The sequence below is a fragment of the Gracilinanus agilis genome, chromosome 2 (assembly GCF_016433145.1).
Source record: "Gracilinanus agilis isolate LMUSP501 chromosome 2, AgileGrace, whole genome shotgun sequence".
Classification (NCBI taxonomy): domain Eukaryota; kingdom Metazoa; phylum Chordata; class Mammalia; order Didelphimorphia; family Didelphidae; genus Gracilinanus; species Gracilinanus agilis.
This window is the reverse complement of record NC_058131.1, coordinates 115,764,294-115,789,255: the sequence shown is the minus strand read 5'-3', so window position 1 is coordinate 115,789,255 and position 24,962 is coordinate 115,764,294. Positions and strand designations below refer to the sequence as shown.

Below are 24,962 nucleotides of genomic sequence, written 5' to 3'. Positions count from 1 at the left end.
CAGCTAGATAGCACAGTGGATAAAGTGCCAGGCCTGGATGCAGGAAGATTCATTTTCCTGAGTTTCAATCTGGCCACGGGCAAGTCTCTTAACCCTGTTTGCCTCAATTTCCTCATTTGTAAAATAAGCTGGTGAAGAAATGGCAAACCACTCCAATATCTTTGCCAAAAAGACCCCAAATGGGTTCACAAGAGTCAGATATGACTGAACGACTAAAAGGAGAATAATTATTTACATGGGAGAAGATGCAGTTTAATAGAACCTGAGAAATCATGTAATGCGACATTTAAATTCAGCTTAATTATTTATGACAAATAGCAAACATTTTCCAGTTTTGATAAGTTTTTAAAAGGCATTATTCCTATTTCTACAATTGCAAAAACAAAAATAACAATAAACAAGGGACACAGAATCAATTACTCTTTTTTAAATTCTTCCTTCCACCCTTCATTGTCTACTTTATTTACTACTGAATTAAAGAGATATTGAAATACCATGGCTTGATTTTATTGCTCCCTCAAAATTGGTGCCTAACCAAAAAAAAGTAATTTTTACCTACTAAACACAGATAATTTCGAATGATTTTTAAAAGTTTTAATGCACAAAATTAAGGAGAAAGCTAACTTGGGAACAGGAAAAATACTGGGTATCTCAAATACTGCTTTCTATAAATATAAAATGACTTAATGACAATTTATAGACTAAGAACACAATATAATTTATTAGCCCAAAGCAGGTCTTTCTTATGTTACAGATTTTTAAAAAACAACACATGGCTTTAGTATTTTAATAAGGAAAAGTAGTCAGAAGGGGACTACTGAAAGATTTTTATTTAATGCTGAAATTTTCTGGTCAAAAATAGAATTTCTGAACTGCAAGAAAAAAATACAGAGGATTTTATTTTAGTATTCTGTTCCTCTTAGGACTCAAGACAAAAAGGAAAAAAGCACCAAATCAAAATACTCATTTAATAATACTTTTAAAGTAGATTAGACCTGCCATAAGTAAAAATGCTTCTACTTAAATAGGATAAGTCAGAGAACCATAGGAAATTGATCATTTCACCCACCAAAATAAGTGAGTATATATATATATATATATATATATATACAAGGAGGATATTTCTCATTATTTTTTGGTAGTACTTAAATCCTAAACTTTATCACACAGGTAAGAGAATGATGTCCTGAAAAACCAGAGAAGAGAATATTAGGCAGAAAAGAATGGTCAAAGGTGCCAAAGGCTACAGAGAGATCAAGGAGAATGAGGATTGAGAAAAAAACCATTGGACTAGGCAACTAAGAAATCATTAGTAAATTTGGAGAAAGCAATTTCCATGGAGTGATAAGCTTGGAAGTCAGATTGTAAATGATATGAAGAGAGTGAGAGATGAAGTAGAAACACCTTTTGTAGATAGTCTTTTCAAGGAAATTAGCTACAAATGGGAAGATGAGAAATAGGATAATAGATGGGATAAAATAAGTGTTTTTTAGGATAAGGAAAACATAGGCAAAAAGAAAAGAGCCAATACAAAGAAAGAGATAAAAAAAATAAATGAAATTACATGTAATGGGGAAAATAAAATATCTTTTAATAAAGACATAATAATAAATAATAAAATTATTGAATAAAAAATAATGAATTTTTAAAAGAAAAAAAGAAATGAGGAAGTGGGGATACTAGAGGAGACAATCTGTTTGAGGAAACAGTATGGAAAGAGATCATGTGAACAAGTAGAGGAGTTTGCATCAACAAGGAGTAGGGACACTTCATCATGTGAGATAGGTGAAGGAAAACATGACAGAATGCATCTGAGTGATAGATGAGGAAAAGGGAAGACGAGGGAGTTCACAGCAAATGGCCTCATTTTTTTCTGTAAAAGATTAAGGAAGATCCTCAGCTAAAAGAGTGGGAAGGGGAACCAAAGGAAGTTTGAGAAGAAAAATAAAGGTTTGGAAGAGAATCTATGAAGAGTGGGATAGTGAATTGATAAGGAAAGTACAGTAAGACTGCTGAACAACAGTGAAGGCCCAATTGAGGTTAAAGAACATAAATTTGTAATAGACCCAAGCAGAACAGTTCAGTGATTTTTTTTCCCCACCTTTATTCCACAACACATATATAGGCACCAAAGCAAAAGGCAACAAATGGTAGGAGTAATCCAAGGTTGAAGCTTGGCTTGGCATAATCAGAGATATGACAATGGGGCTATGGATTCAAGAGAGAACAGTGCAGGGTTGAGTTGAATTGGTTAACTGAAGGGTTTATATGTGAAGAGAAGGAGAGAGTGGCCACTGGAAGGGAGATGACCTGGGAGAAAATTGAGGGGCCTGGAGGTCACAATGAGGATGAAAACTAGCATTAAGTAAGGGGAGGCAGAGAGAGAGCTGGAAAAGCCAAAAGATTATGATCAAATAAAGGGATTACAGCATTCTTGAACATGTAGGTGATACATGTATAGTGATGGCAAGATCAAAGGTATGACCATCTTTATGTGTGGCTAAGGTGAGTGGTGGAATAGCTCATGGGAGATGAGTAGGTTGAGGAACTGAGAGGCTAAGATATTTGAGGAAGATTCAATATGTATGTTCAGGTTCCCTTATATGAGGGCAAGAATTGGGGAGGAAAGAAAAATCGTAAGCCAGGTATCTAACTCACTGAGAAAGGAAAGGAAGTGACTTGGGAGTCCGTAGACAAAATTATTTTTTTTTTACTCTTTTTTTTTAAACATTTATTAATATTCGTTTTTAACATGGTTACGTGATTCATGCTCCTACTTTCCCCTTCACCCCCTGCACCCCCCCATGCCGACGCCCATTTCCACTGGTTTTATCATGTGTCATTGATTTCCAAATTGTTAATAGTTGCATTGGTGTGGTAGTTTCGAGTCTACATCCCCAATCATGTCCATCCCAACCCATGCGTTCAAGCAGTTGTTTTTCTTATATGTTTCCTCTCTTGCAGTCCTTCCTCTGAATGTGGGTAGCATCTTTACCATAAATCCCTCAGATTTGTCCTGTGTCATTGCATTGCTGCTAGTACAGAAGTCCATTGCATTCGATTTTACCACAGTATATCAGTCTCTGTGTACAATGTTCTTCTGGCTCTGCTCCTCTCACTCTGCATCAATTCCCGGAGGACTTTCCAGTTCACCTGGAACTCCTCCAGTTTATTATTACTTTGAGCTCAATAGTATTCCATCACCAGCATATACCACAATTTGTTCAGCCATTTCCCAATTGAAGGGCAGACCCTCATTTTCCAGTTTTTTGCCACCACAAAAAAGCGCAACTATAAATATTTTCGTACAAGTCTGTTTATTAATGATCTCTTTGGGGTACAAATCCAACAATGGTAGAGCTGGATCAAAGGGCAGGCATTTTGCTACCATTATTTTTATTGGATTGTAGATAAGGCACAACATGTACCTCTATGGAAGAGAAGTTAATGAGTAAAGGAGGAAGGGGGAGAATCTAGAAGTAGCAATGTGAAGCAAGGAGTATTCCTACACATCTGCTTCAACCAGTATACAGAGAGCAAGTGAAGGTGCAACAGTTCTAGAAAGGGAGGCTGTGTCATCAAGGAAAAGCCGAAAAGCCAGGTGTCAGTTAAAGCTAATAAACAGAAAGATTGAGAGAGGAACATATTGAAAATGAAGGAAAATTTGCTACTCATGGAATAGGCATTCCAAAGAGTACAGTGGAAGGAGATTTTTCTCTGTCTCTACAGTACATGTTCAAGTTTCTATGGTGCAATAATGAGTACATTAAAAATAAAGAAAGAAACTATAACTTGCTTTTTTTCTTAATCTATTTCCATGAAAACAAAATAAAGGACTAAGGTACTATGACAAGGACTGATCAATATATACTTGAACAATTTAAAAGTATTTTCTAATATTTTAAGTATTCTACTGCTTGTTTGTAAGACTGATCTAATTCATCTTGGAAAAAATGTCTCCTCTTTGGCCTAAATGATCCAACATTCTTTTCCTAAAGCACACAAAATTTGTTCTTTTCCTTTTTTCAGAGCACTAAAAGTTAAAATTTAAGTTTAATTTTAAGTATTTTTTAAATCAATAATTTTTGGGGTCTGGACCTGTGATTTCAACATTATTAAGGGAATACATGGTAGAGAAACTTCTTTTACTAAATATAGATCAGTAACTTGTTTATATGTTATAACCTTAGAGAGCTGCTGGCACCTTGAGAGGTTAAGTGATTTATAAATGGTTAAGAGTATGATGAGTAGGGAAAAGAATAGAAGATAGATCTTTTCTCATTTCAAGGCTAGTTCTCAATTCACTGTTCTAATATTGCTGCTAAATTTTAATTTAAAAGAACAAAATGCAATTATTTTAATTGTATAATTATGTTATCTAAAGCAACAACAAATTATATGTATTAAGATATAGAAAATGCTAATTTGCAAATATATATCTTGTACCAGGTTATTCTAAACCAGAAAATCAGAGCTTATGAATACATACACATACACATGTCTATATATAATTGTATCATATGAATATATGTGCATAAATGCATGCACATATACAAGCACAGACACACAATTACATACATGTATATGAATAAATGTGTGTTGATGGATATATACCTACATATACACAGGTAGGTGGCAGGGAAGAAGGGAACCTAAATTGCCTGGCTTATATGAGACATTGTATCATACGCCTCCCTTAAAAATCTTCCAGTGTCTCTAAAAGCAATTATATCATTATAATTGCTGGGCTTCAATGGGAAAAACAGACTGTAAACGATACTGAGGGAAAAAATCATGAATTATGTAATAATATATTTTGCAATGTATCAAATCAAACTGCAAACACTTAATAAACATCTACTATATATGCCAAAAGCTAAGCTAGGAAACTGATCATACAAAGATGAAGATAATATAGTCATGCCACTCAATAAACTTATATTCTATTAGGAAAAACAAAATATATAAATGAAGCTTACCTTAAAAAGAGTCACAGTGATTTCAATGTTTTCAGGAACAGGCCACACGACCACACCGCGGTATGGATTTTTTATTCCAGGTTGCCAACTATGAGCCTACAACAAATAAATATACTTAAACTCTGTCTCTCTGTCTCTGACTCTCTACACACACATAAACATATACATGTGTGCACACAGGCCCATATTCACAGATACCTATCAGTTTCGAGAGGAAGCAAAGTGTTATTTCCACAGCTTCTCCCAAATAGATAATTTTTACTCTATTATTTTAATCTTGACAATAATTAAATGTGTATTATGCCACTTAGCTATTCTTAAAATCCATAATTCATTATCAACTAAAGTCATATAAGTAAAATGAATGGTAACTCATTCCACAAGTTAGTAAGTTCTTCACTCATTTCAGTCATGTAGCCCTCTTTCCATTCTTTCACCCCATGGCAAAGATACTAGAGTGGTTTACCATTTCCTTTTCTAACTCATTTTACAGATGAGAAAACTAAGGCAAACAGGATTAAGTGACTTGTCCAGGGTTACACAGCTAGCAAGTTCCTGAGGCTGGATTTGAACTCAGGTCTTCCTGACTCTAGACTCGGTGTTCTATCCACTGTGGTACTTAGCTTCCCAAGTTAGTAAAAGTTCAGTATTTATACAAAAGAGCTTCCCAAGTTAGTAAAAGTTCAGTATTTATACAAAAGAGAAGACATAATACAAATTTCTGAAAAAGTTAATTAATAACTATCATTTCCATAGTGTTTACTATGTGCCAGTCATTGTGCTCAGTATTCTACAATAATTATCTCATTTGATACTCAGAACAACTCTGGGACAATAACACAGGTGCTACCACCATTCCTGTTTGACGGAAGAGGAAACTGGGACAAGTAGGCTAAGTGACTTGCTCGGAGTTAGATAGCTAATAAGTGTCTAAGGCTGGATGTGAACTCCAGTCTTCTAGAAATCAGGCCCAGCATTGTGCCATAAAAAAAGATGGGGGAAATTATTTCAGAGAATGCTGAGAAATATTAACTGATGCAGTGAAGTCAAAAAAAGCTGTAGAATAATTTATGCAAAGCTAGCAATATTATAAAGAAAAGTAATTTTGAAAGAAGTAAAAACTCTGACCACTGCAATTCATGCCTCTAGAAAACCTAGCATGAAGCAGTGATGGACACAGGGTACAGAAAGAGATAAAAATGTTTTTGAACGTGGTCATTGTGAGAGCTTCCTCTTGCCTATCTATGTTGGGATGAGTATTAAGCAAAGGCTGTTAGCAATAGTGATGCTTTTATTTAAAAGGGTCATTTAAACTTTTTTTTAATGTAGAAAATAGAAGTTTAGGAAACAAACAAGAAAGATAGTTCTAATAGTAATATATAGAATTTATTGTGTGTGTTTTTTTTAAAGATGGTATCAGGTAGAATACTCTGTTCCACTATATGTATAATGTAGTAATTAGATTAAGTCTATACTGCCAATCTTTAGATTTAATCACCAAAGGTGAGAGTACCTTCCAATTCTGGGAGGCCCTAACCCACATGTGTTAGCGTCAGTAACGAATCAGAATCAACTGATTTTTTTTCTATGACAAAGCGTCTATTGTGATTGGACACTCAGGCTAGGGGAAGGCACTGGAAGTGATGCATATGTGACCCCTTCAAAAGAGGGAGTTGAGTGAGTGAGGCTGCTTCTGGTTTGGTGAAGGTGAGTTTAAAGACTGAATCTTCCTGAACTTCTATTAAGAAACTTCTTTTTATAGACTCTGTGAATAAAGTTTGCTCCATTCACCTTCGGGCCTCAGGCCCTTTAATCCTTGGCTGAGGGTTAAGATCTATCTGGACTAATCAGTGGGATAGATTCTTATCTCCATACTTCCTCTCTCTCTTCTTATGTAAATAAATTTCCATAAAAGTCAATTTTGATTTGAGATTATTCTTAATTGAGGATTGATAATAGTTCAATCCTCTGGCAACCATCTTTAATATATTGAACCCATAAAACCTCTTTTTCACCCTTACAATATACATTTTTTTTGCTTTTATGTTAATTATATATAAACATATACATATGTGTGTATTTATGTACTTTAAGATTTATAATTTAGCTTCTAAATATTCCTCTGACTGAAACTATCAAATCTAATGGCTTTTTCATTCTCTTCTCCTAGATGCTCTCTTCTCTAGATTTTCATGAAAGATTTTCATTTCTCCTCCCCTTGTGCCATTCCTTTAAAGCCTCCTTACCTGATTTTCATCCAGGATAGGCCTAAATTATAGAAAAGAAAATAGGTACCAAGAGATTGAGACTGTAGATGGAGAGAGGAAAGGGGACATGGGAATTGAAAGGGAAAGGGAAGAAAAAGAAATACTGGGCACTTACTATATACTGGTACAATGCAAGGTCAGCTTCTGGAAAAGGCATGAAAAGAAACTATATACAGCAAACTGGCTGACTAGGACAAAGTCTATGAAGGAGAATAATGTGAATTAAGTCTAGAAGGGCAGACTAGAACCTGATTGTGAAGGCCTTAAAACGTCTGTCAGAGGAGTTTGTATTTGGTCCTAGAGGCCAAAGGGAGCCAGTATAGCTTCTTAATCAGGAGAATTTATATTCATTTACATGTTCTTCCCCCTCCAGTAGAATATAAACTCACAACAAAGGTGAGATTGTTAGTACCCCAGCACTCTGCCTATTTATAGAGTAGGTATTTAATCAATGCTTATTAACTTGAAATGATATCATAGATATTTGAAGTACTGAACTAATAATTTTTTTTAAGGACTAACAAAAGTTTTCTTGAATAACATCAATTCTTTAAGGCTACCATTTAGTTCATTTATCCTTACAAAATATCAAGAGCACAGGCCTTAACTTCATTTTATAGCTGAAAAAAACACTAAGGTATTGAGAAATTAAGTTATTTATTTCTTTATTTAATGAATTCAGGACCAACTAAAATAAGATTGTTAGAAATAATATATGGCAGTGATGGTGAACCTTTTAGAGGGGTGAGTAATATGAGAAATGTCATCATGTGCCTATCAAGAGAAGGAAGGGAGCAGACCAGCCCTGCCTCACTCTGGCTTTCTAGCAACAAACCCAGGCAAACTCTGTGCTGGGGCAATGTTGTGCATGCCCACAGGGAGGGCTCTAAAACCCGCCTCTAGCACATGTTCCATAGGTTCGCCACCACAGATATAAGAAGAATATAAACCATGGTCCCACCTTCAAATCTTCCAGCCTAATCAAGGAATCTAAATTAAGTATGCTATTGGTCAACAGTCTACATCAGGGGTATCAAATTCACAAATCCCTGCCTCAGAACTCCCTAGTCACATAGCCCAAACCATTTTAAAATATAATTGGGAAATGTTTAGCAAAGTAAATAAAAATATAATACAACATAGATGCTAATTTATGGTTTTCTAAGTCAAAATGTGACCAGTAGAGATCCTTTCTATTTGAGATCCACACAATTGGGCTATAGCATCAAGAATAAAAAGCAGAATCTTATTTATATTTTGGAATACTATCCACTAGGGTACAGTCCAGCCAGATCAGCCTGCTCTTTATTCGTTACATGTAATAATCCATCTCCTGTCTTCATGTCTTTGCACTAGCTGTCCCACATGCCAGGACTGCATTCCCTTACAATCTCTGCTTCATAGAATCCTTTCCTTCTTTCAACATAACCCTCAAGCAAAGGAAGTCTTTTCTGTTCCAAATTGCTAGTGCCTTTCCTCTTAAATTATCCTGTACTTAACTATATTTCTAGCTAACAACTTTTATATTTTTGATGTACATATTACTTTATGTATTTATTTTCTTCTACACCATTAGAACACAAGTTCCTTATGAATAGGTATTATTTCATTCTTTGTAACTTTATTCCAAGTGCCTAGTGCACAGTAGAGCACTTAATGTTTAATAATTAATTGATATTAGATGTAAAAACAAAAAGTTTATTTCACCTCATTAATTATATAAAACCTATGATACACAGAGGCATCAAACACACTGCTGGTCACTCCCTGATGTGGGTGAACCTGTAAGAGGGAAATTGGTTTTAAAGCATTTTGGAAGCTTAGACAAAAAGGCAGAAGTTGACATTCCAAGCTAGAACACAGTGGACTCTGTCAAAATGGCAGCTGGGGTTTTTCCCTGTTGGGAAACCACTGACCTGAGAGACCTGTGGATTTGGGTATCTCTTAGCAACACCTGAGACCTTACAACTAGCAGGATCAAGGAGCAGAGGTTGAGATTTCTGACTTGCTTGGTGGCAAGCAAAGTTAATTTCCCTGATTTCCCTCTGAAGAGTTATTTGGCTGGTTCCTGTGCTCTTGGAGTATACTTGGACGACTACTGATCAAGACCTATTGACCATCTATGTGAGATCCCATTTGTCCCTTGTGTCTTAGCTGCCTGTTTAGTGTATAGATTTCTCAGATCTTCAACTTTTAGCCCTGAATTTGATCCTTAAGTGTTTTAGGTTAAGTGTGGCTTCGCCCATCATCTCTAGCCCTATAGTCTGTATTAAACCTGTATTTTATAATTCTTTGGTCCCAGTCTACTCACTTGTTAGTTTCACAGACTCCCAGGCTAGGTGGATCTGAGGTGGCAGTTGGTATCAACTGCCAATCCATAATTTCCCATTCCTTGTACTTTGATGGGGTTTGTGTTTCCCCAGTTTGTTAGTTCCAGTATGTTAACCCTGTCCAGTCAGTCGTCCTCCTCCCCTTTTTCTAAACCCAGTAATATTTAAGTTACCCACAAGTGTTTCCCCATAGAAACCAAATGAAAATATAATTAGGAAAAAATTGACAAAATAAGTAAAAACCACAAAAGAGGTTGGATAATGCTAATATTTAGTTTTCTAGAGTAATATATGACTCCAGAGATTCTGATGTACACGCTAGTAGTCCCCATTTCTCTTCTAAATTTGACAATATGGGTATAGTGGATAAAGAGGAGCCTAGATTAGAGCCTAGATTAAAATCCTATCTTCAACAAATATTTAATGTGCTACCCTGAAAAAAAATCACCTTACATTTCAGTGTCTCAGGTAAATGCATTAAGATTAAAGTTGCAGAACAGGTGCTGATTTGCTTTGGAAGTGAAGGGCTGAGGGAGTGGGGGCAAAGGGGTAGGAGAAGGGTTTCCTCTCTGGACTTCCCCATGGCAATGAAATCAAAGGTCAAGTATAAAAAATAAAATTGTATAGTTATACTTTACTATGAACAACTGTTAATGTATGATTGTATGATTTAGTTAATTAAATTTTAAAAACTCTTGATTTGTTACCGCATATAAATGCACGTAAATTTTGAATTGAATTCAGACAGAATGGGTTTGGTAATTTATTAAGATACTAACCTTAGAAGATTTTCTTCGACTTCTTCTTGTCCAAACAACTACCAGTTTATCTGGTTGCCTATTAGAGAGGGAAAAAAAACACATAAAAAAAAATTAAATAGGTTTAAAAAAAATTTGAAATCATTTAAATTATACACATAAGCTATCTTTAAAAAGGAAAAAATATCCTTAACTTTAAAAAAATCATAAAGCATTTATTAAATGCTTATTATGTCACAGGCATGGAACACATAGACATCTAGAGACAGACCGAACATTTTTAAAGTGTTTTCCATGTGCCAGGTGACGGAGACAATTACAAATATGCAAGAATTGTCCTTATCCCCAAGAAGCTTACATTGTAATGAGAGAAATAAACACATAAAGGGGAGTTGGAGGGAAGAGGGCTATGCAAAATGTGGAAGCTATTATTAGGAGCTGTCTAGAAGACAGATTGGAATAGAAAAAATACTGACGTAGGGAGATCAGTTATGAGGATACTGTATGAGTCCAGGAAAGGAGAGCTGAAAGCCTAAATTAGGGTGGTATCTATGTAGATGGGAAGAAGGAAATGTATATATGAGATATTATATAGAAAAAAACAACAAGATTTGTCAGATAATTAGACATATGGGGTAAGCAAAAGTAAAGAATTGAGGATATGACTCTGGGGATGAACCTGAGTGTCTGGAAGGATGGTGGTAGCCTCAGCAGTAATAGGGAACTTCAGAAGAGGGTTATGGTTGGGATAAAAAACAACAAACATTCTTCCCTATTTGATAAAAATTGCTAGGAAAACTGGAAAGCAGTTTGGCAGAAATTAGGCTTAACAACAACACTTTACATCATATATTGTAATACATTCTAAATAGATATATGATTTTAACATTAAAGATCATTCTACTAAAAAAAAAGTAAGAAGGGAAGCAAATGTAATATCTCTCTCAACTATGAGTAAGATTCTTAACCAAAAGAGTTAAAAGCAATTATAGAAGATAAAATTGGTAAGTTTAGTTATAAGAAATTGAAACATTCCTATAGTCAAAATTAATGCATCTAATAAGAGAAACAATCAAATGGGGGAAATTTTTGCTATCAAATTTCTCAAATAAATATTTGGTATCCAAGCTATATAAACATAATTAACATATTTAAGACTAATAATTTTTGCTCTATAAATAAGTGGCTAAAGGATATAAACAAATAATTCTTAAAAGAATTGAAAAGTATTAGCAGCCACATGAAAGATTGCTCCATAACGCTGCTAAAAAGAAAAATGCAAATCAAATAACTCTGAGGTTTTACCTCACACTGAAAGTTGACAATGGTGACAAAAGATGGTAAGAGACAATATTGAAAGGTTGTTGGAAGACAGACACACTGGTTCATTGCAAGTGGAATAGTGAATCAATTCAGCCATTTTGGAAACAATTTGGAATTAAAATGTCCATACTCTTTGACCTAGACATTCCATTTCTAAGATTATACTCCAAGAAAGTTAATGATAAGAAGAAAGTTCTCATATACAACACAATATTTAATGTGCCATTTTTTGTGACAGCAAACATTTGAAACAAAATAAATACCCATCAACTGAAAAGGTAATGAAACTGTGGTACATGAATGTAATGCAATATTATTGTGCTATAAGAAATTATGTGAAAGCAGAGCCAACGTGATGTAGTAGAGAAGCACACATCTAAGCTCTCCTAAATTCCCTACAAAAAACTCTAATATAATGTCCACAATAGAATTCCAGGACAGCAGAGTCAAAAAAAAAGTTGGGGTGAAACAATTTTCTAGTCTAAGGCAATTTGTAGTCAGCAGGAAAGGTTTTGTTTCACCTGGATGGTGGTCAAGCCTGGAACACAACAGAGACTGCACAGTGCAGGCTGTACCTTGGCCATCACTAGACCTTGGAAGCAGCTGCACAGGCCCAAGAAACAGCTTAAAGAGCTCTATGATCTCTTCCACAAAATTACTAATAAGGAAAAATGCTTTACATGAATGCATATGTAGAATCTTTATCAGATTGCTTACCATCTCAAGGAGGAAGGAGAGAGAGAGAGAGAGAGAGAGAGAGAGAGAGAGATAGGGAGGAAGTAGTAAAAGAATTTGAAACAAAAATTTTAATAGAATATTTAAAAATTGCTTTTATGTGTAATTGGGGAAAATAATTTTTTTAAAAGAGTTCTCAGCCCATGGATGGGGAGGAAGGTGATGGGGTGTGGGGTGGGGAACCTGGACATATGACCAGAAGGAGATTGGTAGGGATCCTTTGCTGGAGCTAGGTTCAGGCCCCTATTACATTAGCCCATACCTAGTTGCAGATCACAATCCCAGGACCAAAAATAATGATAGCAAGTTGTAGCCATATGGGAGCACAGGCTTTAGTCCCAATTATAGGGTGAAGAGGAGTATTTAAGGAACCCTGGTCTTAATTCCAAGACAGACAGAAACACTAGCAACTAAGACTTCAGGGGAGTGGTGGACCTGGTCATAGTCCCAGGGCCAAGAGAAGTGCTAGTGCTGGTGGCTACAGAGGAACAGGGTCCCTTCTTGGATAAAGATTAGAGCACAGGCCAGGTGGCAGTGACCACACTGCTCTACTTAGATCATACAAACTTGGAAGTACCAAAAATCCACAGATCCCCAGAGCTAGCTTTGAAAACAGCAGCAATTAAAACCTGAAACTTGGGACAGTGCCACCCTGCACTCTAGGAGCAGGGATCAAATTTAACTGAAGGTTAAGAAATAAGATGGAAAAAAATGAACAGACAACAACAACAACAAAAAATCTCACCATAAAAAGTTATTATAAGGATAGAGATCAAGACACAAACCATAAAGAAAACAATGTCAAAGCAGTTTAAAAGCCTCAAAGAGAAAAATGCAAATTGGATATCTGACCAATAAGAACTCCTGGATTATCTCAAAAAGGATTTTAAAAATCTTAAATAAGAGAGATGGATGGAAAATTGGGAAAAGAATGAATGTGATGCAAGAAAATTGTGAAAAGTGAAAAGGTTAGTAAATGAGGCACAAAAAAAAAATTGAAAAAATAGTACCTTCAAAAAAAAGAATTGGCCAAATGCAAAAAGTACAAAAACTCACTGAAGAAAATAATTTCCTAAAAATTAGAACTGGACAAGTAACTCCATGGCATGCCAACAAATTAAAAAAAAATCATGAATGAAAAAATAGAACAAAATGTTAAGTATCTCACTGGAAAAAACAACTGAACTAGAAAATAATCGAGGAGAGGAAAACTAAGAATTATTGGACATATTAAAAAAAAAAGAACTTAGACATCGTGTTTCAAGAAACTGTCAAGGAAAATGCAATGAAAGTCTACAAACAGAGAATAAAATAGAAATTTAAAGAATCCAACAATCATCTCCTGAGAGAGATCCTAATTTGAAAACTCACAGGAATATCATAATCAAATTTCAGAGCTCTGGGATCAAGGAGAAAATAACTTCAAGCAGCCAGAAAGAAACAGTTCAAACACAGTCAGGATCATATGAAATCTAACTTCCACAGAGTTTGAAATACGACATTCCAGAAGGCATAGAAGCTAAGATTACAAACAAGAATAACCTATCCAGGGGGCAGCTAGGAAGCTCAGTAGATTGAGAGCCAGGCCTATCACTGGCATTAAACACAGTGCCTAATACACAGTGAGGGCTTAAATGCTTTTTCATTCATTCTACATGCCTAGATTCGGTTAATGGTTCAGTGTCAGCTTAGCAGACTTTCCAGTGAAACGCCCAGGAGGAAACCTGTGATTGGCCCTATGCCGTTTAATATTTCTATTAATGACTTCTTTCAAGGTATAGATGACATGTTCATCAAATCTGCAGATGACGCTAAGCCGGGAGAGATAGTAAATACAACACATTGGATAACAAAGTCAGGATTCAGACATCTTGACAAGTTGTAGCTGTTGTTTAGGCATTCTTTCATGTTGCCAAAGAGAGCTCAATGTATGTGAGACTCCAAAAGAAAGTGTGGGAGGGAAGAAATATCAGACTGCCTATCAAACTGAAGGTCTTTTGCCATTATGATGACTTCATTGTTGTATGCCTATGAAACCTGGACAGAATACCAGGCCATATCAGGAAATTGAACCCCTTCCATTTGAATTTTCTTAGGAAGATTCTGAAGATCACTTGGTTAAGAAGATAAAAAGTATTGGACACTAAGGTCCAATTCTTGAGCTGAATTGCCAAGTATTCAAAAGCTACTGCAAAGAGTATAGCTCTGATGGGCTAGCCAATTTGTTTGAAAGCCAAACACACATTTGTCTAAAACACTATTTTATGGAAAATGCATACCAAGACAAGCACTTACACAGAAGTCAGAAGAAGCAATACAAGGATACTCTCCAGGTCTCTCTGAAGAATGTTGGTACTGTGAGACACAGAACACACTGAGCCATCCAGCAAGGCATACCCATGTCAAAGTGCTATGCTCAATGAGCAAAGCAGAACTGCAGTAAGTGGAAAAATCACGAGATGCACAAATTTAGAGATACTTCCATCCCAAATGTCCATGTGGGCTATCTGTCACCAACCGTCTGATCAGTCACAGTAGGACACACTGAACATTGATGCTGATTTCATGATTTCATTTTGATACTCTGTGCATGAAGGACAACAACCAAGCACATCCATCAGAATTATTAGTATGTTAAGATCTTTCTTGTGTAGTTGTTTTGTATATTCTTGCCATCTCTTCTTAGTCTTTCCTACTTGTTAAGTCCCTTTCATTTTTGTCTTCTATCATGCCTGTTTTTACATGAAATGTTCCCTTGTTATCTCAATTTTCTTGAAGAGATCAAGTCTTGTCCTCATCCTATTGTTCTCTATTTCTTTGCATTGCTCATTTAAGAAAACTTTCTTTCTCCTTGCTGTTTTCTAGAATTCTGCACTTAGATGGATATAGTTTTCCTTTTTTCCTCTGCCTTCTGCTTTCCTTCTTTTCTCAACTATTTGTAAGGCTTCATCAATCAGTCATTTTATTTTCTTACTTTTCTTTTTTTGGGGGATTTTTTTTATAGCTGCCTCCTGTACAGTAGAGTAAATCTCTGTCCATAGTTCTTCAGGCACTCTATTACCAGATTTAATCCCTGAAAGCTATTCATCACCTCCACTTCATATTCATAAAGGATGTTATTTAGATCATAGCTATATGATCTAATGGTTTTCCCAACTTTCTTCAATTTAAGTCTAAAAGAAGCTCATGATCTAATGCACAGTCAGCTCCAGATCTTATTTTAATTGACTGCATTGAGCTTCTCCACCTTTGGTTGAAAAGTATATAATTAATCTAATTTCATAATGGCCATTTGGTATAGAATCACTTTTTAGGCTACTGAAAAAGAGTGTTTGCTATGACCAGTGAGTTGTCTTGACAAAATTCTATTAGTCCTTGCCCTTTTACATTTTGCACCCAAAGGCCAGACCTGCCTGTTATTTCAATTATCTTTTGATTTCCTTCTTTAGCATTATAATCCCTAATTATGAATGTGACTTTATTTTTGGTGTTATTTCTAGAAGATACTGTATGTCTTTATAGAACTAAGCAACTTTGGCTTAGAGGATCAGATCAGAGATTGGGCACTTAAGACTTGTATTACTATAATGCAGAATGGTTTACCTTGAATTTGAACAGATAATCATTCTGTCATTTTTGAGATCATACCCTAGTATTGCTTTTCCTATTCTTTTATTGACTATGAAGGCTACTCTATTTCTTCTCCAGGATTCTTGTTCACAACAGTATATGTACTGATCACCTGAATTAAATTAATTAACCATGATAAATTAGTACTGAGTATTCTTTTCACAACATCATGTATCAGTGGAAGGCAGAGGCTCCTGTGTTAGAATAAAAATTCCTTATGGGGAATTAGATTTTTTTCCCTCACACAATGCCTAGAACAAGACTATATGGGGTAAATTTAACTAAATTAATTTGTTTCCTAAGGGGAAGAGAAAGAAGCTATTATAGACTCAATAAATCAATAGCAAGAATTTAAGTGCCTACTATCTGCCAGGCATTGTGCTAATTGCTGAGGGAAAAAAATGGAACTCTTCCTGTTCTCAAAAAGTTTACATTGCATAAGAAAAAACAGCATCTATGTATGTACAGAATATATACATGTTGTGGAATATATATTTATGTACATATACATAGCATAAATACAAAATTAATACAAAGCAGTTAGTGGGAAATAACAATAGCAATTAGAATGATCAGGAAAGTAACTTGTAGAAGAAGTTAGAATTTGAGCTGCTTTTGAAGAAAGAATTATTGAAGGATTCTATGAGGCAAAGATATGAAGGAAGTATATTCCAGTAATGGGACAAAGAGCCAAAAAGTGGAGTGCTACATGTGATAAACATAGAAAAGACCAGCTTGTCAAAACAACAAAGTGAGGATAGAAGAATTATATATAGATACATAGATATTTTTAACCTAGAAAAACAAGTTGGGACCATGTGGTAAAAGAAGAGACCTCAAAAAGAAGAAAGACAAATCTTATCTAGAGGTAAGTCTTTAAATTGATAGAGATCATCAACGTATTTGCTATAATGCATCCAATTTTGATCTTGGGCTAACTTTGAAAAAAAAATGATCCTTCAATCATTTCAGTTGCCAAATTCCAAGCAATTAAGCTTTTTTAAATTATCTATTGCATCAGATATTAATCAATTGGTTGACAATATTTATTAAAGATTTGTTATATGTCAGGCAGTAGGCTATGTTCTAAGGCAGGGGTCGGCAATGCATGGCTCTTTCTGCAGGAGCCATAAAGTCAATTTTTTTTCAGGGTCTGTTACAGGAGCCGCACTGTGAGCACTGTACGGCTCTCACGAAATTACATTTTAAAAAATGTGGCGTTTATGGCTCTCACAGCCAAAAAGGTTGCCAACCCCTGTTCTAACGCATATACAACTTTTCTGGTTCTGTTTAGATTATTAAACTAATTTAAGTAACCATGTAAGATTATTTTCTCAACTTCACAAGGAACGTTAAAAATGGGGATGAGGGAGATGGATAAAGTGATAATGATAAAATTACATAAAACACCAACTGTTTCTCTCCAGATTGCCAGCAAATACTATTCGGGGGGGGTGGGGGGGGCCGAAATCTCAACATCAAATTCTGCAATATTCTAGGAAAATACTATATTCATAGGCCGTAGATTATTATTACTAAATAAACAACCACAAATGCTCAGTCTCTTCCTTTCTATAGTATGTTTTCACTGAAATATACATATGATCAATCTTTGACCATGAAAAATGAAGCTTCTTTGTAATGAATATTTCCTCTCTACCCTAGCAACTGTAGCAGTAATCAGTTTCTCATAAAATCATTACAAATCACTTGCTACTAACTAACTAGAAATGACTGGGTGTGAAAAAAAGGGAAATCACACACTTCATTTCCCCAAAGCTAGGGCTACATAGAAAACATGTTTATAGGATACTGACTTACTGAGAAAAGACTAGGGGATGCCAAGAATGAGGAGAATAGCTTCTCACTATATGGTTTTCAGACAACTAGATAATCTTTAGGCCCTCACAGATCCAATTTATAAATGAGAGAGAAAACAAATTATTACCTTGAAAAATAAAGGAAAATTTATGCAGGCAATGATTATTATGGAAAATGATAATTTAAGGAAATATAAGAATAAAATCAATTACTCCATATGAATTTATTAAATGCCTACCAAGTATGAGCAGAAAGTCCTATGCTAAATACAAGAGAAGAGACAAAATTTTAAATAGACATATAGACCATTATGAAATTTTCTAGCAGAGAGACAAGACACAAATTCACAAAGGTCAGTCCAGACATGGGTAGAAGTGAGGTGGGAAAGGCCAAAACAAAGAACAACCGGGAGCAGGGTTCAATTAGTTGGCCTAATGGGTTATCCATTCCCTACTTAATCAAATGTGACCTGCACACAAGGAATCCAGAGAGAAGGGGTCTACTAAGACAGGAACATGCTCCTGCATGCTCCCACCTGGAAGTGGCCACACATAGCTGGGTGAGAAGAATCATAGTTGGTCACATACAGCAGATGGAAGGCATACAATGAAAGAGGAAACGTAATCAGAGGCAAGGAATCAAGAAAATACACAAAGCATTCAGGACAGAGATCAATATGGGAAATGATAGGAATGTAAGGGGACACCAGCCTGTGATGTGCCTCGTCTACCAAGCAAGGGAATGTGAATTTTCCATGATAGGCTAATGTAGAATCACAGAGGATGGTTTAGAAGAGAAATGACATGACTACATCTATTCATAAGGAAGTTTATTATGGCAGTGGTATGAAAAGAGAATGGAATACATAAATGTCAAAGAGGTTATTACACTAGTCCAGTGAGTGGTAAAGAAAGCCTATATCAAAGGGGCATCAGAGAAAATTGGGAGAGGATAAATTTAGACTTTTCAGGGGCACAATGGCAGAGTTTAGGTAAAGAGTTAAAGACATTATTTACTTTCAGTCAATAAAAGTGGTGGTACTCCTGGTTAGCATTTACATTGCACTTTTTTGGTTTGCAAAGTACTTTATATGTTAACTTCTCTGACCCTTACAACAATTCTGTCAAGAAGGTGTTATTATCCTTTACATGTGAGGAAACTGAGACTGAGGGGTTATGTGCCTTGACCATGATCACAATGTTAGTAAGAAGTGTGTAATCTCTGAAAAAATTATTCCAAGCTTCAAAAATTTAAATTAATTTTTAAAATTAAAGTTAATAATCAAGCTTAATTTTTCAAGCTTAATAGTCACACCTAATCTACTTAATAGCTTTCTTTTTTGGTATATCCTCTTCTTTATCCTTACTCTGTCATATAGCCAGCATACAACTGGGAAGCTCTATAAAGCCCTAAATGTTTAATTCTTTACTCTATTTTTAAAAAGGTTTGGAACAGAGTGATTTTACTTATTTATATTGGCACATGTCTAAAATCAAATACAAACCTATCCCAGATCCTATATTATCACTCTTGTAATAATATAAGAGCCAATAACTGATGTTTGATAGAAGGGAAAGAGAGAGAGGGAGAAAAAGGGAGAGGGAGAAAGAGAGAGAGAAGTATCTGTATAGTGAGTCTCTCTTCCAGCACTCCCCTCACGCTGAATATCTCTCTGGGAGACTTTGAGGGAGTGTCGCCCCGAAACTGGGTGACCTGGATGGTCGTGCCGCCCCACAGGAGTTGGGGGCAAGGCTTCCCTATAAGATGAGGTATGTGGTACCCCAATCTGATTCTGAATGAGGGCAGGGTTCACACAAGCCTCCCCCAAGATCAATCAACTTCACAGCAGATGGTCTGCCTCCAAGACAGAGGTAGCCAGACCAAGCCGTGGTTCCCCTCTCTCTCGTTGTCTCTCAGACACTCTGGAATGCTATCTGACTAATGAATTGCTTTTATTAATCACAATTCAGGGATTGGGGAAAGGGGTGAAGGGCGGAGGGATTTTTAGGGTGCCCTTTCTCTATTTCTAAGGGGTCTCTCACTCAGGAGGGAACCTTTGGGGTTCCCACTCCCAAGATTCTTCCTCTGCCCCTTCTCTGTTTCTATTTATAATCCTTTTCTATTATTTTAAGTTTTGACTGAAAGGTTGGGTAATGGGGGAAGGAGACTAAGAGATCACTCCCAAAATGGAGTCCAAAAACTTAGCTGACTCTATGGTTGACGTTTTGATGGGTGAGAAGCGATGGGATGCTTTTGACCAGAGAATCAGGGTTTCACTTTCCAAAGAAGATCCTTAGGAAGCCCTCAGGACTGGATCCAAGCTGGGATGTTCTCCTCCTCTCCTCTCTCAGTCCTCCGCCAGAAGCTCTTCTCCTCCTTCTCCTTCCTCTGGAGAATTACTCAGAATCCTCTCTGGTCTCAACTACTAGTAACTGTCACCAACTGTCAGCCACTCCTTCTCTAGCTCCTTTTGTCCCATCCCCCTTGCACAAATCCCATCCTTACACTCTCTACATGCCTGAAGTAGAGTAATTAATTGAGGAGTAAATATGCTAACTGTTTATAGGTCAGATCTTCACAGTGTATGTTCATTAGGATTTCTAGAATCCAACACATCCAAATTAAAATATAAACTTAAAAAATAGACATTTTTACATCACATAATTTTTAATTATTCATTATATATACTTATCCATGAATGTTGTTGCTGTTGTTCAGTTGTTTTTAGCTATATCTGATGCTTCATGGCTCCATTGGGGGTTTTCTTGACAAAGTTCCTGGAGCAGTTTATTTTGCCATTTCCTTCTCCAGCTCATTTTATAGATGAGGAAACCAAGGCAAAGAGGGTAAGTGATTTGTCCAGAGTCACACAGCTAATAAGTGTAAGAGACTAGATTCAAACTCAAAAAGATGAGTTTTCCTGACTCCAAGCCCAGCACTCTATCTACTGTGCCACTAGTTATTTCATGAATATCTCTATTGGTTCAGTCACAAGGTTAGAATCGACAGATATATATTTTTTGCAGTGATGGGCAAACTTTTTAAAGAGGAGACACCACAGGAAAGGAAATGTTCATCTGTCAGTCTGTTTCTAAGGCAACTCTTTTGAAGTTTCATTGTATTATATCCTACTTGTTGTATTCGCCAGACTAGGAATGTCTTGCTGCCAGACAAGAACTTTTAAAGCACCCATGGTGACTTGCCCAGAAATAGGTCCATGACTGTCAGCACATGCCAAAGGGAAGCCAGCTAAAGCAGCTCAAGCTTAGACCACCACCAGGTGGCTTCTGTTGATACTGCATGCAAAGTAACTTCTAGCCAAATGCTCCTTCATTCCAATGTAAACAGCTTCCCTCCCTGTATGAATGGGGATGGGATTGGGAGGTAGCAAAAAAAGCTGAACATGAGCATGAAGGCGCATTGAAGGCCTCCTCCTCAAGCCTTAGAGCTTCTGCTCCAGACCTAGCCCTGTGATGTCATGCAAAAAGTCCTGGCTTGAAAAGTCAGACCACACAGGTTCAAATCCCAGCTTAGCTGTTTCCTACTTCTATAATCTGGGGTAAATCACTTAACATCTCCCAGTCTGAGCCTCCTCATCTTTAAAAAGAAAGAATCAGAGAAGATAATTGCAAAAGCCCCTTCTACCTCCAAGTCTGTGATCCTCTTAACCCAGCAAGTACTTAAGCTAATACAGATAATGCAAAAAGACAATATGGTGCTATACAGAGGACCAATGATATAGTCGTGCCAACAACAAGTAGAGATTGCCACTAGCTGTGGGACTTTGGGTAAATTCACTTAACCTCTCAGTGAACCCAAAGAATTCTTTACTACTGTAACAAAGTATAATTACCAATCTGTATGAGTATGAAAAGTTTTCATGCTAGGAATTCTCCTCATGAATCAATTCACAGGTGCAAAGTAGGTGGCAGAATAGACAGAGTGCCAGGGCTGGAGTAGGGAAGACTCTTCTTCCTTGAGCCCGGAGGCAAACCACTTAAGGATTTTTGTCTCAGTTTCCTAATCTATAGAAAATGGCAAACCACTCCAGTATCTTTGCCAAGAAAACCCCAAATGGAGTTAAAAAGAGTTGGACACAACAGAAACAAATAAACGACTAAGGCCTGACCCCTTATTTCCCCCAACAAAAAATTCATGCAAAATATGCAAAAAAAAAAAAAAAATACAAAGACAAACAACAAATTGGTCATACATTCCACTGGGAGAAATACATTTAAAGCTAGCATGGCATTTGGGTCAAAAGAGCTTTAGGAAGGAACACAAGAAAAGCCTTATATAGGAGGCGGCACCTGAGTTGTTCCTTGAGGGGAGGTATTCCAAAGGTTGATGTGAGAAGGTACCACTTATGCAAAGGCAATTAAGTGGCCAAAAATGACAGGTATAAATACAGTGGGTAAGACCAGCAGGGCAGATATAGAAAGAGAGGGTAAAGCCAAACCCTAAAGAGTCTTAAATGCCAAACAGGAATTTCTATCTTATCCTAGAACAGTGATGGGTAATCTTTTGAGTTTGGTGTGTCAAAATTTGCCAAAAAAAACGAGCATAACTCAGGTGGTGTGTCACTTCGAGAAAAAACCCATAATTTTGCGATATTTATAGTTTAAATAACAAAAATGTATAATTGTAACATATAACTGTATTTAATAAACCAAAATAGGTAAATTAATATAGGTAGAATTGTCATCTATAGTGCCCAGAGTGTCTATACTACACTACAGCAAATGTTTTATCTTTGGCATGTGGCCCCATACTTCTTTGTATGCAGCCACATGCAGCTGCATGTCATTGAAAATGGCTATGCATGTCAGTGCTGACGTGTGTGCATGGGTTTGCCATCACCGTCCTAGAAAGAGTGGGAAACCACCAGAGCCTCTTAAGTAGGGAGTAACATGGTCACATCTGTATTTCAGGACCAATTTATAGACTACTGCAGTAATCTAGCTGAGAGGTGATAAAGGCATGAATTTGGGGGAGGGAATATAATGCCTTACCCACTGAAGAAAACAGGTTTTAACCTACAAAAGGGATAGATAACTTAGTAGGTTATAAGAGCTGTCTTCACATGTCAAAAGATAACAAGAATTAAACATTCCTTTTAGTTCCAAGAGGGCAATAATGAGAACTGGTGAAAACTAAAGAGAGGAAGCTTTAGGCTGGTTTGAGAGGAAGAACTTCCCAATGCTGCCTCAGGAGAAAGGAAGTTCCCCTTGAATTGGAGATATTCAAACAAAGGTTGAACAACCATTTGTCAGGCATGTTGTAGAGGGCATGCTTTTTTCAAGTATGGTTTAGACCAGTGATGGGCAAACTTTTTAAAGAGGGGGCCAAAGGAAAGGAAATGCTCATCTGTCAGTCTGTTTCTAAGGCAACTCTTTCAAAATTTCATTGTATTATATCTTATTCATTGTATGTGTCAGATTAGGAATAACGTCCTGTGGTGGGATAGAACATTTCAGGGGGCCACATTTGGCGGGCAGTAGTTTGCCCATCACTGGTTTAAACTAAAGGGCTACTGAAGTCTTTCTTCTAATTCTAAAATTCTGTAAATCTGTGAAAACCAGATATTCTGCCTGATAAGTTGTGTTCCTTTCATTATTCCATCGCTGAATGTTTTAGCTAAAACTTCTATTCTGACTTTTAAAAATTATTTCAAACTCTTCCTTACAAAAATAGTTGATGAATAAAAGACAAAAAAGTCCAAACTTTCTGAATATGTTGATATAAATGTTAGTAACTTCATAGATTTAGAGCTGGAAGGACTTCAGAGATCATCTAATTCAGCCCCTTCATTTTTAAGATAAAGTAACTGTCTCAGAAGACTTAGATCACACAGGTGATAAGTGCCAAAATCAGAATTTCAATGAAGGTCCTCTGAAACTTGAGTCCAAAATTGTCGGATGTCACTTTAAAAAATCTTAATAATTAAAAGAAATGAAGCAACGGTTCAGCAAAACACAATCTCCAGCTAAATCCAGCATTTATAATTATCAACTCTGTGATACTCAGTTTTCATCATTTAAAAAAACATATAGGACCACCATTAATTATATAAAAATCAATGTTCAACAATTGATTTTTACATAATTAATAGCAAGAATAATTAGTAGCAAGAAATTAGGCTGAAAAAGAAGCATCAAGAATATGTGCTTATGGTCAAAAGAATTTTGCTTTTAACTATCAACTTTCAATGGTTTTTAATCTTTTTTTTTTTGTAATTTTAAAATATCTTAATTCTCTTAATACCATTAAAGGTATTTTTTTAATTGACCCATGCATTGTATGAATGCAAAAGCAAAACCAGGCTAAGAAAAAATAGGTGCTAAGTCCTCAGTGTGGGGTGATTAGGTTTGTCAAATCCAAAAGTAGGATTTCCTTAACAAAGATACTGGAGTGATTTGCCAATCCTTCTCCAGTTCATTTGACAGAGGAGGAAATTGAGATAAACTGGAGTAAGTGACTCACCCAGAATCCCACAACTAGGAAATGTCTGAGACCAAATTTGAATTTAGGAAGAGAAGTCTTCCTGACTCCAGGTCCAACATTCTATCTCCTAGCTGCCCATTAATTCTTCAGTATTCTTTTACAATATAAAAGTAACAAAAAGCAAGCTATTTGAAAGTATAGAAGATGATTTCTAATTTCTTGCTACTATAATACTGAGTTAGCCTACATTGTCTATTTGTTGTTCTCAATTTAGTTTAAGGATATTTTTTTAAGAAACAAGAAAAATCAAATTATGCTTTATAGCAATTTTGTAGTCATAATCTTCAAAGTTTTGAAATTTTGGAAATTAAAAGCATTTTCTTCAGATTAAACATTATTTTCTTATTTGAGGATATAAAAATGAAGATTTTATTAAAGTTCCACATATATACTAATGACCTCCCCAAAATTCAAATTTTGTGCTAAAATTACAATTTTAAAACTAGAAGGAATATCTACTTACAGCCTCCTTATTTTTTAGGAAAGGAAACCTAAGGCCAAAAGAGCTTAAAATGACTTATCCAAAGCCACATAAGAAGTGACAGAGAAGTACTCAAATCTAGGTCCTTTACCTCCTTTATCTTTTCTAGTTTAACCACTATGCACATTAATTAG

The 24,962-nt window shown here is 35.9% G+C and overlaps 1 protein-coding gene across 8 annotated transcripts in view; it reads right to left on the bottom strand.

Moving 5' to 3' along the window:
• Positions 1–24,962, bottom strand: part of EHBP1 (EH domain binding protein 1) — a 403,219-nt gene that overhangs the window by 340,664 nt on the left and 37,593 nt on the right. For all 8 annotated transcript variants that reach the window (XM_044663370.1, XM_044663373.1, XM_044663371.1 and 5 more), the window contains exons 2-3: positions 10,356–10,413; positions 4,980–5,075 (exon numbers count right to left, since the gene is read on the bottom strand). In XM_044663370.1, coding sequence (XP_044519305.1) covers positions 4,980–5,075; positions 10,356–10,413 — 154 coding nt within the window. The remainder of the gene's footprint in view (positions 1–4,979; positions 5,076–10,355; positions 10,414–24,962) is intronic.